Genomic DNA, 12,585 nt, shown 5'->3' on the forward strand with positions numbered 1-12,585 from the left:
GGAGACTTGGGCTAGATGTTAAGGCCTCTCCTCTCCTGATACACAATCCAGCCATTTCCACTTTCCCCATGCCTTATGTGGCAGCCTCATCTGAAAACTGCCACTTCTTTCCCAGTGCTCCAGAAAGAAAGGGGAGTGTTGCTTCCTTCTAGTCCCATATCCCCAAAGTCATTGGCATGGGATTTCTGTTGTCCCTGCTCCCCAGATGTAGCCTTGCATGGCTGCACCATCACATCCTATTATATTCTTTCCCAGTAATTCTCTTTCCTCCACCCAGACACAGAGGACTGTACCTTTGGGGCATAAGGAAGGTCAGGGAAGAAAATTCTCTCACAGTAAGCCTTCTTCCACAATCTGTTTTACTTCTAGACGGGCTTTTTTTTAAACTTGGAAACTAAGAATTTGACATCTTTATTCTAGCATCCTCTATGATTGGGGTGATTATATTCATTTTCTTAGGTAACACCTAAAGTCTTGGTATGTTATTAATAGCATCCATTTTATTCTAAAAAATGCCCTGTTTGGGATGGTACATAATACAACCTCCCTGTTCAGAGTGTCCCTACCTTGGGAGCAATTCCTGCTTTCCCAGTTCACTGGGACAAATACTTAGGGGTGGAAATGGGGGACAAAAAACCATACTTTCTAATAAATTCCCCATTGGCCTGTCAGCTGGCTGGTGAGTGACAGTGTCTATTTCAAATCTGGGCTCTCGTGGCTATGCCATCCATGTGGCTAGGTATACCATAGTGCATAGTCACTGAAATGTAATCAGGTGGCTGATGGTCTACTGTCCTGCTTTAGCAATGACATCAAGTCTTTTTCATAATCCATAAAAAAAGTTCTGGTTCTCAAGTCTCCTTTCTTGCTTTCTTGTTCTTCACAGGGATACATGTTTGGCAAAGCTGGAGAGATCCTTACCAAACGGCTCCGATACATGGTTTTTAAATCCATGCTGAGACAGGTATATGTTGAAGATCATGCCCTGTGGTATGCAGAGCTCCCCTTTTGTTCTCATGGTCTCAGGCAGTAGGAATGTCTTTGGTAGCTTAGAGTGAGCCTTTGTATTGATCTTTCTTCAATCTCATCTCACTGATGTGGCTGAGGTCCCTTTGCTGCAAAGGCTCAGAACCCTGCTGTCTGTTCACTGTAGGAAGGCACAAGGAACAGTATTACTGGTAGACACAATCTCCAGTCTTTGTCTGGGTAGCTGTAGTTAGGAGCCATCTTCAGAACCCCTAGTTCTTCTCTTTCTTTAGAACCTCTAATTCTTCTTCTTCTTTACCCTGTGAAACCCAAGACACTGTGTGTCTCCTTAACAGGAGATATGTTCTGTATTCTTTTCCACATATCAAGATTCATTCCCACAGCACCTTTCCTCACTGCGCAGCTCCTTTGCTGGAATTAGACTGATACAATAATTAAGCCACAGTGTTATTAGTAATAACGACTTAATGGAATGCTGCTCACAGAGTTCCTTCAGAACTCTGACAGGAATGAATGTTTCCCTGGGAAAAGGTGGTGGGAGATTCTTGGAATGTAGCCCAAAGCATCCCAGTCCAAAGGGAAAAATCTCCTTATTAATCATGAAGATTTTATATGTGACTTTATAACTTTCTATTTAAAGTCACTAATCACTTTCCATTGAGTAAAATGATTCCCTAGAAGGATGCCCCTGACATGCGAGAGGTATTTGATTCGTGACTGAAAAGCCTCAGTTGGCTATGCTAGGATTTCTAAATGACATCTTTTCTTGTCCAGCTGTCTTATTCCTCGATTCTTTCCTATTCCTACCAGTATCACTTTAAAAAGTAGAAATATTTATGAGAATTGCTAGACTGACAGAGCCAAGACTGAATCTAATAACTTAGAGAGCATTATTTGATGGGGTGTCCCTCCCTAATTAAACCAGTGTATAAGTAAGATACTGCTTAGGTTTAGGTTGACCTTGGTCCAGGGCCAAATACCTCATTACCCCACCAGTCTGCAGGCCAACTTCTAGATTCATTATACTTTGGAAGCTGAGCTGATGTTTTGTGTAGTACCCTCTCCATAAATTATTAAGTACATCAAATATGCATTAATGCCTTCTGCTTGCAAGGCATAGTACTGAGGTTCTTATCTTCAAGGAAATTACATGCCAGTTGGGGGGAAAGGGGTGCAATTTTAAAAAAGCAAATTGATGGTGAAATATAGGTGACTTGGTCATGGGTGCCCTATAGTGGTAATACCTGATGGGGGTATCCCAATATTAGCTCAATTAAAAATAAACAAATTTAAAAAAAAAGAATTTTATGAGAATGCCGGAAAAAATTAAAAGCAAATTAATACATGCTATAATAAATTAATGATAATGCTTTGTGTTTTCTTAAGTATTTGGGAAGGAAGTGATAGATACTATTTTAGTGCAAAATGCCAGTTCAGATAACTTCCTAGAAGGACCACAGTTATTTTTGTAACAAGCATAAATTCATAGTTCAAATTCACCATCATTTTAATATTTGTGTATTTGTTACAGGCAGGAGAGCGGCACCCCAGACCCTGCAAACCTGCCTGCTCTAAATAGGTCTGCCATCTGCTGCATCAACACAAAACATACGAGACTTTAATGAAAAGGAACTTTAATACAATTAGTAAGCAATACAGGAAAGGCAAAGAATATAGTTTCTAAATCAAGCACCCAGAGTTACCCATCCCCTTGTGGGTAAAAGTCCACCCAAGCAGGATTGGCCCAAAGCAAGGCCCCAAAGCCTGCCAAAAGTCTAAAGCACCTTTCAGTGGGGACCCACAGAAAAGGGTCAGAAACAACCAGACAAGTCTGGGAGGAAAAGAGCAAAATCAAAAAATCAAAATCGAGTCAAAAACCGCTATTGTCACCTCCCCACGTGTCTCACCCACATCTGTGTCACCCAGTCCACGACCAAAAGGCAAGCGCAGTTTCATCACATATCTCTCTGCTTCTTGTGCCTCCTCCAGGTCTCCTTCTGGCTTTCCATCCTGCTTCCTTCCTTCTCAGTCTCCTCTGCAGCTTCTCTCCCTGCTCAGCTCCACCCTCCTTTTGGGTGGGGCAGGAAACCTGGAATCCCTTTCTGGGGACCACCCTGTTACATATTGAACAATATAAGAGGTTTTACGAAGAAAATCCTATTTTATGTTGAATGTTCAATTTTAATTTAGAGTTCTTTGAACAATTTCATTTATTCTACTGTGAACTACAGTTATCTAAAGGTGTGTTCAGCTTCTTTATTTGGATATCTAAAGCATTAAATATTTAACATTTTCCAAAGCTAAAATTCTCCTCCTCAGAGAGCTTAATCTTTACCTTGTCTTCTCCTTTATCAGTAAATGGCAGCTCCATTCCACCAGTTGTTTAGGCTAAAACCATTGAATACCTCTTTGACTTCTTTATTTCTGTTTAATATTAAATTTCCACTTAACTGATCTTACTGCCTCCATCCTTACCGTGATACAGACGGTTCCCTTCATAAGTCATTCTTCTAAAGTATGTCAGATCACATTCCTTTGCCCCAACCTACCCATGTCTCTGGGTAAACTCTGGAATCTTTAGAGTTGCCTATAAGGTCATAATGGCCCTCATTATCTCTCAGATCTCCTCTCCCACAGCTGTACCTATTTCTAGTCTACAGTCTGGTTTAGACCTGCTGGCTCATTGCAGAAAGCGTGAGTAGGAAAGGAGTGGGAGAACCAAGTGAAAATAGAAACTGAACAGAGAAAGAAGCAGCTTTTGCAAGTTTACACAAAGGTGCTGTTAAGGCTATTGGCAGGCCTAAAGGCATTGTTGATAATGCATGAACAATTCAGGCATGCCTTGCTATTTCTTCCTTCCCTCAAATAGTCTTCTCTCTCTTTTCATTCAGTTGTCTGCTCTAATGTCATCTTAGGATTTCTCTACCCCTCCCCAAACTATAAAATGGATTCCCTCACTTTTTTTCCTTCTCACCCTTTTTTTTTCTTCATAGCTTTAATTGTCATCTAACATAGTATAATAAAATGAAAAATGTTTATTTACTTGTGCGAAGAACTTCCCTCTCTGGAATATAGATTTCATATAGATTTCATGAAAACCTCAATTTTGCCCTCTTTTTTCACTATTTTATAAATACAATACTTGAAAACCACATTTGGATCAAAATAGGAACTCAAAAATGTTTGTTGATAAATGAAATAATGTTTACATGTTTGTCTATCATGTCCTTTTCTTGTGTATTGTCAAATATCAGTTATTAAATTCATTAAAAATAAGTGATCAGCAAAACTGACCCTGCCTCTACCCTCAGAGATCAGATTCCCAAACTGGGCTATAAGATAATAAACTCATTTTCTCTGCCACAGGATGTGAGTTGGTTTGATGACCCTAAAAATACCACTGGAGCATTGACTACCAGGCTCGCCAATGACGCTGCTCAAGTTAAAGGGGTAAGTGCTGGCTTTCTGCTGGTGTTTGTCTTAATTGTCCATTTTAAACTCAGCATGAAACCTATTTTCTCCTCACATGTCAGTTCTTATCATCATAAAAGAAATGTTGGACATTTAACCTTCACAATATATCATGTACCTTAAGGCAAAACTTAACTACTTAAACATCATGTACTGTATCATACGTAATTCCTCTGTTACTTGCTGTGTTATTCATGTTGCTAACAAGATAAATAAGGACAAATATTTAGAAATGGAAGTGTTTATCAACATATCATGTAGGCTCAGTCTGTTTTAATGCTCATTGAACAGAAACTAATTGCTAATGAAAAAAGAATTTGTGAAGTTGCTGTAAGAAAGTTTAGGTCCCACGCCCACTCTGATTACCTATCAAATACATTTCAGAAGTGAAGGAAGAAAATCCTTGTAGAGTTGTATTATAAAATTGCACTATAAATCTTAGGAATTGTTTTAATACAATTTGAGGTTTGTAAAAAATAAATGAAGTTTAGATCAAATTGTATAGGAACTTGCAGAAAGAATGTGCACCCCGTGAAATAACTTTGAACTTCCTAAAATAAGCAACAGTTCTGTCCTGTGGAGTCTACATAGTATGACAGGTTGTCCTAAGTGCTGTGTGAAAAAATAGCAGCAGGATATGGGAGAAGGGCATGCTGGTTGCCTGAAGAAAGGAAAGGTGCCTGCCCTGTACCTGTCTACAGAGGAATGCACTAAATAGAAGTGTCAGCAAGTGTGCAGACCCTAAGGCTGGAACATTTTCACCATTTCTCCCAGAACAGAGAAAGGATAAAATGGCTAGATTAAAAGAATGAGTCATAGGAGTGAGATTAGTATTATGTCTGAAGTCAGATATGAATCCATTTTAGGGTTTTGAATGCAGGAATGACATGATTTGAAATTTTTAAAGACCACTGTGTGAGGAGCCAAGGGTGGTGGCAGAAGATCTATTGCAATAATTGAGAAGAGGCATGATTGTGTTTTAGGCTATGATGGTTAGAGTGAAGATGATTTAAAAAAAATCAGCTGGATGCATTTTAAAGGTACAGTAAACAGAATTGTTTGATTGCTTGTGGGCTATAAAAGAAAGGGAATTTCAGAATGACTCCACAGTTTTTGACATGCATAACTAAGAAAATTGAATTGCTTTTAAATGAACTGAAAAGCTTGTTGAGAGAGCAGGTTTGGGGAGAAGTGAGAGTTCTGTGTAGAACATGGTACATTAGAGATCCAAATGGAGATGGCAGGTACATTTGCAGGACTGGAGTTTAGCATAGAATTTTGGTCTCAAAATAAACAGACTTTTTTTTCAGTGCTTTGGTAACTTAAGACCCAAGCTGGAGACAACCAAGAAAGGATGTGTAGAGAGAGAAGATGATAATTCCTGGGCTTTGAGGTCAACACTGTGAGGAACCAGAAAAGAAGTAGAAGAATTGGCCAGTGAGGGAGAAGAGTGGTGTCCTAGGGAAAAAAAAATGAAGAAAGCATGTGAAGGAGGGAGCAATCTAGCATATCAAATACTGTTTATGAGCTTGTGAGATGACCAAATATTTCACAATGCTGTTCCCATGTGGAAGTAAGTGCTTGTGGTTCTAATAAAAATGGTTTCAGAATGGCAGGAACAAAATCTAATGTGAGTGGGTTCAGGAGAGATGGGAAAAGAGGAATAGGACAAAGTTGGACAAATTGTTAAACGATTTCTGGTAAATGGTACAGAAAAATGGGGATGGAGGAGAACTTAAGATATTAGTCTTTTTTATTTTAAATTTAGATTTCCATGGGAATTAATCAATGAACTTAGGCTAAATCCATTTTGCTAGCTCTCTGGAAGAGCCATTTTGGAAGATAGTGAAAAAAGCAAATGAGAATCATATAGTAATCAAAAGCAACTATGTGTTTTTTTAAAAAGTTTTTCTGGGAGAAGGTGATTGAGGGAAAGGTGAATTTAAATGTTCTAATTTCAGTCCATCTGGTAGGTATTTTGAGGAGGAAATAAATAGCAGGTTAGGAAGACACAGGGATGGGAGGAGGGGACCAAGTAGGAGAAGAATAAAGACTTCCAGTAGGATGGAGGTTGTGGAGAGTTTTAGTGGGTTTCAAGCATTAAAACATGTCTTATTTTGCTTCACACTTGGACTGTGGTATTCTGAACATTGCCTCATCTTAGCTCTACTGTTTGAAATGAAAATTATTTGGTTACTATAGTACTAACTACTACATGCTCTTTCATTCGTTGTTATCCTCAACTCTGGTGACTCCCACTCAGTATGAGAAGTAGACACAGGAGAATTAGTCTTTAAAGTATAGGACCAGTAACCAATGCAGTATCACCTGAAATGCTAAATCAGATTAAGACTAATTCTAACCTTCCAGTTTAAGATTCTAGATCTTTTAGTTCACCTTTCATGTACACTAGAAAATGTACATTAGCAATGAGTCTGTCATCTTTGATCCATTTGACTTGTTTCTGCGACCTGATTACATCCAAAGCTGAACATTAGTTTGTCTGAAAGGTTATTGCCAGGGTATGTGATCTGAAAGGAAACTGCAGGATATTCTTCCAGTTAGCTGCTGTGGGAAATCAGTTCTAAGTAGGTTTAGTGGAAACTGAGACCAGGAGCTATCTTGCAGACCCTTTCCAAGTTATAACCTTTGACCTTCAAATTGAAAGTATACAATATAGAGTGTTGAATTTGAAGACAACTCCACTCTTTGGCTTATGCCAAATTTGGCTAAGCATTTCTTTAATATAAGTAATTGCATTAAATAAAAATAATTTTTCACTTATTTATTTTCTTATTGCTGCTGTTTCTTCTAGCCTTGGTACAGTCCCCTACAATGGTAGGGCCTGCTGCCATTGTAGCATCATTGAGGCTGCTGGTAGTGGAAGCACTCTTTCCTTCTCTAATTGCTGATGTAGTGTCTATAGCACATGGTGTTGAATGATATCATAGGGTTGGCAAGGGGTGGGGCTTGTAAAGTACTCCATCCTAGAATTCAGAACTTAGAGAATCTGGTACCTGCTCATTTTAGGAGTTGGGTGAAATTTTTCCAAATTCACAGAAGTGGAAGGCAGCGATTATCCTAGAATGTAGTCCAACCCCACTCATGCAGTAGAAGTTTTGGAAGCTGAAAACAATGTGAACCATTTGCAGAGAAAGCAGATCTAGATATCAGAGTAGGAATTTGAAATGTTTTGAGGGCATTGAGTGTTTCCAGGCTAAAAGAGTTATAGCATAGTGGACTGAATTGAATTTGTAGTTTGACTTCTGGTTTTTGACTTGGGAGTTACTGTATATTAAAAATTCATGCCTCAGGCTCCCTCTGTCATTCAACTTAAAGTTTTTGATGCCTGCTACTCCTACATTCTGTAACTTTCAGCACTGTGTATTTTTTACCAAGCAGTTGCTGGTTAAGGAAACCATAAAATGTCAAATAGACCAAGATATATTTGAATGTCCTTGCAGACAAATATTGGACTTAAATTATGTAGTTATGCATCTAATATTGGAAATTTTCTCAACAGTTCCAATTTAATGTAGTTGCTGGCCTCTTTTATCTTGCTAATTTGCGGAGCTTGCTTTAGGGATCATGGTTTTGTCAATGAACATTCTCTTGATATTAAAAAATCTAAAGAAAGAGAAATATATGCTTGACCTCTGAATTAGTGACTTTGAATTACTGACTTTCAGTAATTCAGTATTTATTATGCTTTCAGCATTTATTATAAAGTCATGAAAATCTTCATTTTGGAAACTAAGTAAACTTCCTACAAGTAAATCTTAACTTTTTATTTCATAGCAGAGAAGGTAATTAAAAGGTTTTCATGATACTGCATTGTCTTATATAATCCTTAAGAAAATATAAGCTAGTATTTTAAAAATAGTATAAAAGTGTCCCACTAATAGATTTTGTTTGTTTGTTTTGCAGGCTACAGGTTCCAGGCTTGCTGTAATTACCCAGAATATAGCAAATCTTGGAACAGGCATTATTATATCCTTAATTTATGGCTGGCAGTTAACACTTTTGCTCTTAGCAATTGTACCCATTATTGCAATAGCAGGAGTTATTGAAATGAAAATGTTGTCTGGACATGCACTGAAAGATAAAAAAGAACTAGAAGGTGCTGGAAAGGTGAGTCAAACTAATGATAATTGCTTATCTAAGAAGAGTATAATATTCTTTTTTTTTTTTCAAGTGTGCTTGCTAATTTTTTTTCACTTTTTTTTTAATATTAAATTTTATTTTTATATTCCCCCATACAATTGCAAACGCCCCATTCTGACCCCAATCCTTCCCCTCCCGCCCCCCACCCCCCAAAAAGTGTCTCTGGTTCATAGTTTTTTGTTGATTTTGATTTTCACTTTCTTATATTCATTTTCCTGGTCCCTTATTTAAGTTTTCTAGATTCCTGCTATGAGTGAGACCATCCGGTATTTTTCTTTTTCTTTTTGGCTTATTTCGCTGAGCATGATCCCTTCCAGCGCCATCCATGTTGCTGCAAATTGCATGTGTTTATCTTTTTTGAATGCTGAGTAATATTCCATGGTATATATGTACCACATCTTCTTGATCCAGTCATCTATTTTTGGGCATTTGGGCTGTTTCCAAAGCTTAGCTATTGTAAACAGTGCTGCTATAAACATAGGGGTGCAGGTGCTCTTTGGAATTGATGTTTCTGTGTCCTTTGGGTAAATACCTAGGAGTGGAATTGCTGGATCATATGGAAGCTCTATGTTTAGTAGGTCCAGAAATCTCCACACAGCTCTCCATAGTGGTTGGACCAGTTTGCACTCCCACCAACAGTGCAGAAGAGTTCCTTTTTCTCCACACCCTCGCCAACATTTGTTGTTGCTAGTTTTTTTAATATGTGCCATTCTCACTGGTGTGAGATGGTATCTCATGGTAGTTTTGATTTGCATTTCCCTGAGTACAAGTGATGTTGAACATTTTTTCATATGTCTGTTGGCCATTTGCATTTCCTCTTCAGAGAAGTTTCTTTTAAGCTCTTCTGCCCATTTTTTGACTGGATTATTTTCTTTGTTGTTGCTGAGTCTCATCAGCTCTTTGCAGATTTTTGTGATCAGTCCTTTATCATTAGTGTTGGGTGCAAAAATGTTCTCCCAGTTGGTGGGGTTTCTCTTTGTTTTTGTTATTGTCTCTTTTGCTGTGCAGAAGCTCTTTAATTTGATGTAGTCCCAGCTGTTTATCTTTGCCTTCACTATCACTGCTTTGGGTGATGTGTCTGTAAAGATGTCTTTGATGTGCAAATCCCGTAGTGTTTCGCCTATATTTCCTTCTATGTATTTTATGGTTTCAGGTCTTATGTCTAGTTCTTTAATCCATTTTGAGTTGATTTTTATGTATGGTGTGAGGTAGTGGTCAAGCTTCATTCTTTTGCATGTAGCGACCCAGTTTTCCCAGCACCATTTATTGAACAAACTTTCTTTGCTCCAATGCATAGTCTTTGCTCCTTTGTCAAAGATTAGTTGACCATAAATCTGTGGGTTTATTTCTGGATTTTCTATTTGATTCCATTGGTCTGTATATCTGTTCTTGTTCCAATACCATGCGGTTATGCGGTTTTTTTTTTTTTTAGAGGCATGTTTATTTTATTTATTTATTTGTTTGTTTGTTTGTTTTGGTTTTTGTTTATACATGCACTGGGTACAGTCAGAAGCACGGGAGGGTGAGAGAATTCACCAGAGCCAGAGCGGGGAGCAGAGCAGGCAGAAGGACCGAAGGACACTGCTGAGGGGAGCAGCGGGCGGCAGGAGAGGTCTGCACGCCATGTGGGACCCTCCTCCGGTGGCCGGGGAGCAGCCGGGGATCCAACCATCGCCGCAGAGGCTGCGGGCAGCTTCGCAACCCAGCGCTCAACCGCTGCGCCACCGGGGAGGCCCTACCATGCGGTTTTGATGATTATGGCTTTGTAGTATAGTTTGAAGTCTGGGAGTGTGATGCCTCCATTTCCTTCTTTTTTTTTCAGTAGAGCTTTGGCTATTCGGGGTTTTTGGTGATTCCATATGAATTTCATCAATAATTGTTCTATTTCTTTGAAGAATGCCATTGAGATTTTGATTGGAATAGCATTGAATCTGTATATTGCTTTTGGTAGGATGGCCATTTTAATAATGTTTATTCTTCCAATCCATGAGCAGGGGATGTCTTTCCATTTCTTTGTGTCTTAGAAGAGTATAATATTCTAATCAGTGTTGCTCTGTTACTGCAACTGACTGTGCTTGTAGAATGGTTGTTATTATTATTTTTATTGAAGTACCATTTGTTTACAACCTTGATAGTGTTTCGGACTCATAGGATTTTCTCCTTCAGGTGTGGTCACCATAGCCCATCCACCTCCAAAGCACCCACAGTCCTCAACTATAATCCACTGTGCTCTCTCCTCACCCTGTTCTCACCTCTCCCCCTCCCGTTCCTCTTCCCAGTTTGGATGCTTCAGCTCATAGTCAGTTTTCAAGGCTTGCTTTTTAAAGTTTGTCTTTGCTTGACCCTTTGTTTGGTTTCTCTGTATTTCACATATAATAAGTGACACCATCTGGTATTTAACTTTCTCCTTCTGGCTTATTTCACTTAGCTCGCAGAATGTTTTTATAACCATTCTCAAAACAATCTTATCTAACACTTGTTCAGCAATTTGGAAGCTGAAGAAAAGTAGCAAAATAAAGTCTTAGGCTCACAGACTGGCAGCTTCCTTCATCATACTTTTCTCTAGTTTCAGGTTGTCTTTATACTCTTCCTCCCTCTGTCCTTCCCTATTCCCTCTCATGCTTTCTCTGCTTTTTCTTTCTTTCAATCAAGATGAAATGTACTCTTTTTATCGAGGAAAATAATTTTATGTAATTACATATAATGGAGAATATTAAAATATGGAAAAGTTCTAAATATATTTTTATTTACTTTATTAAATTATTTTTATTGATGTCCTGGTTTACAACACTGTTGTAAACTGTATAGACTGAAATTGCATTTTGTAGCACTGGTATTTTTTTTCGTATTTCCTACAGCCTTTTTCCCAGGCTTCAAAAAGTGTTAAGGGATGCATTCATCCTAATCGCATAGCCTTGTTGGATGTTATACTCAGTTAGAACATATTTGAATGATAGAATCTGGAAAATAAATTGGCAATATGTGCTGTGATGCTTACAAATTCATTTATTCCCTTTGACCTGGTAATTTCACTTTTAAAAACTTCTCCTAAGAAAATAATTCAAAAAAATTATTTCTTTCTATATAAGGATGTTCATTGCTCCATCATTTTTAATAGACAAAAAGTCAAAAAAAAGAAAAAGTCAAAACTAGCAAGTTGACTATAGAACTGAGGCATACAACAAAAGAGTGAGCAGGAGGAAAGGGGACAAAATATGGGAGGGATGAACACAAGGAAATATGGTGGTGGTTCACGAGTGATGCAGTGGTGGGAGAACTAGAGGAGGTACAACGATGTAAGAAAAATAATTAAAAAAGACAATTGTTCAAGTTCAACAATAAAGGGATACTTTATTGGGATGCTTTATTTGGTTGGGAAATTAAGTGACCTATAAAAAAATCCCATTTTAATGTATACTTACTGATCTTAGAAAATACTCTTATTTGTTAATGTAAAAATTAATGCTATAAAGTCAAGTATAGAAGTTGATTGCAATTTTGTTAAATATGTGTATTTTTAGAAAAATAGTATGTAAGCTAATAGTTAAAAAAAACACAATATGTAACTTTTAATTATGTATCTTTTCAATATTTTCCAAATATTCTTTAGTTGTCATGAATGACAATCGTAAAGAGAAAAATATAAGCTAACATTTTAAAAATATATAGAATAACTATAGCTTAAAATGCGACCATCATAGGAAAACAAGCACTTCAACAGACGTAAAATGCTGGGTTCTCAGGTGAATTTTGCCACTGAAAGTTAATGTGATTTTAGATAAGTGCATTTATTTGTCTTAGCCTTGGCATCTCTTTCTGTAAAAAGGAGGTTGAATTAGCCATATTCCTTCCAGATCTCAAAACTAGATTTAATAGATTGCTTATTACCATTTTTCAGAGCAAGGAAACTTATATAATAAATATGTAAAAGTAAAAATATACTTATTAATCTGTTTTATGGAA

General features: G+C 37.6%; 1 protein-coding gene across 1 annotated transcript in view; it reads left to right on the plus strand.

Moving 5' to 3' along the window:
* The window catches only part of ABCB1 (ATP binding cassette subfamily B member 1), a gene marked incomplete at its 3' end in the record, with an annotated part of 83,759 nt that overhangs the window by 58,575 nt on the left and 12,599 nt on the right, over window positions 1-12,585 (plus strand). Inside the window, 3 exon segments of the mRNA XM_084230847.1 lie at window positions 887-964; window positions 4,354-4,437; window positions 8,386-8,589. Of these exon segments, the coding sequence (XP_084086973.1) occupies window positions 887-964; window positions 4,354-4,437; window positions 8,386-8,589 (366 nt within the window).

This window comes from Talpa europaea (genome assembly GCF_964194135.1).
Source record: "Talpa europaea genome assembly, chromosome: 3".
In the NCBI taxonomy this organism is placed as follows: Eukaryota; Metazoa; Chordata; class Mammalia; order Eulipotyphla; family Talpidae; genus Talpa; species Talpa europaea.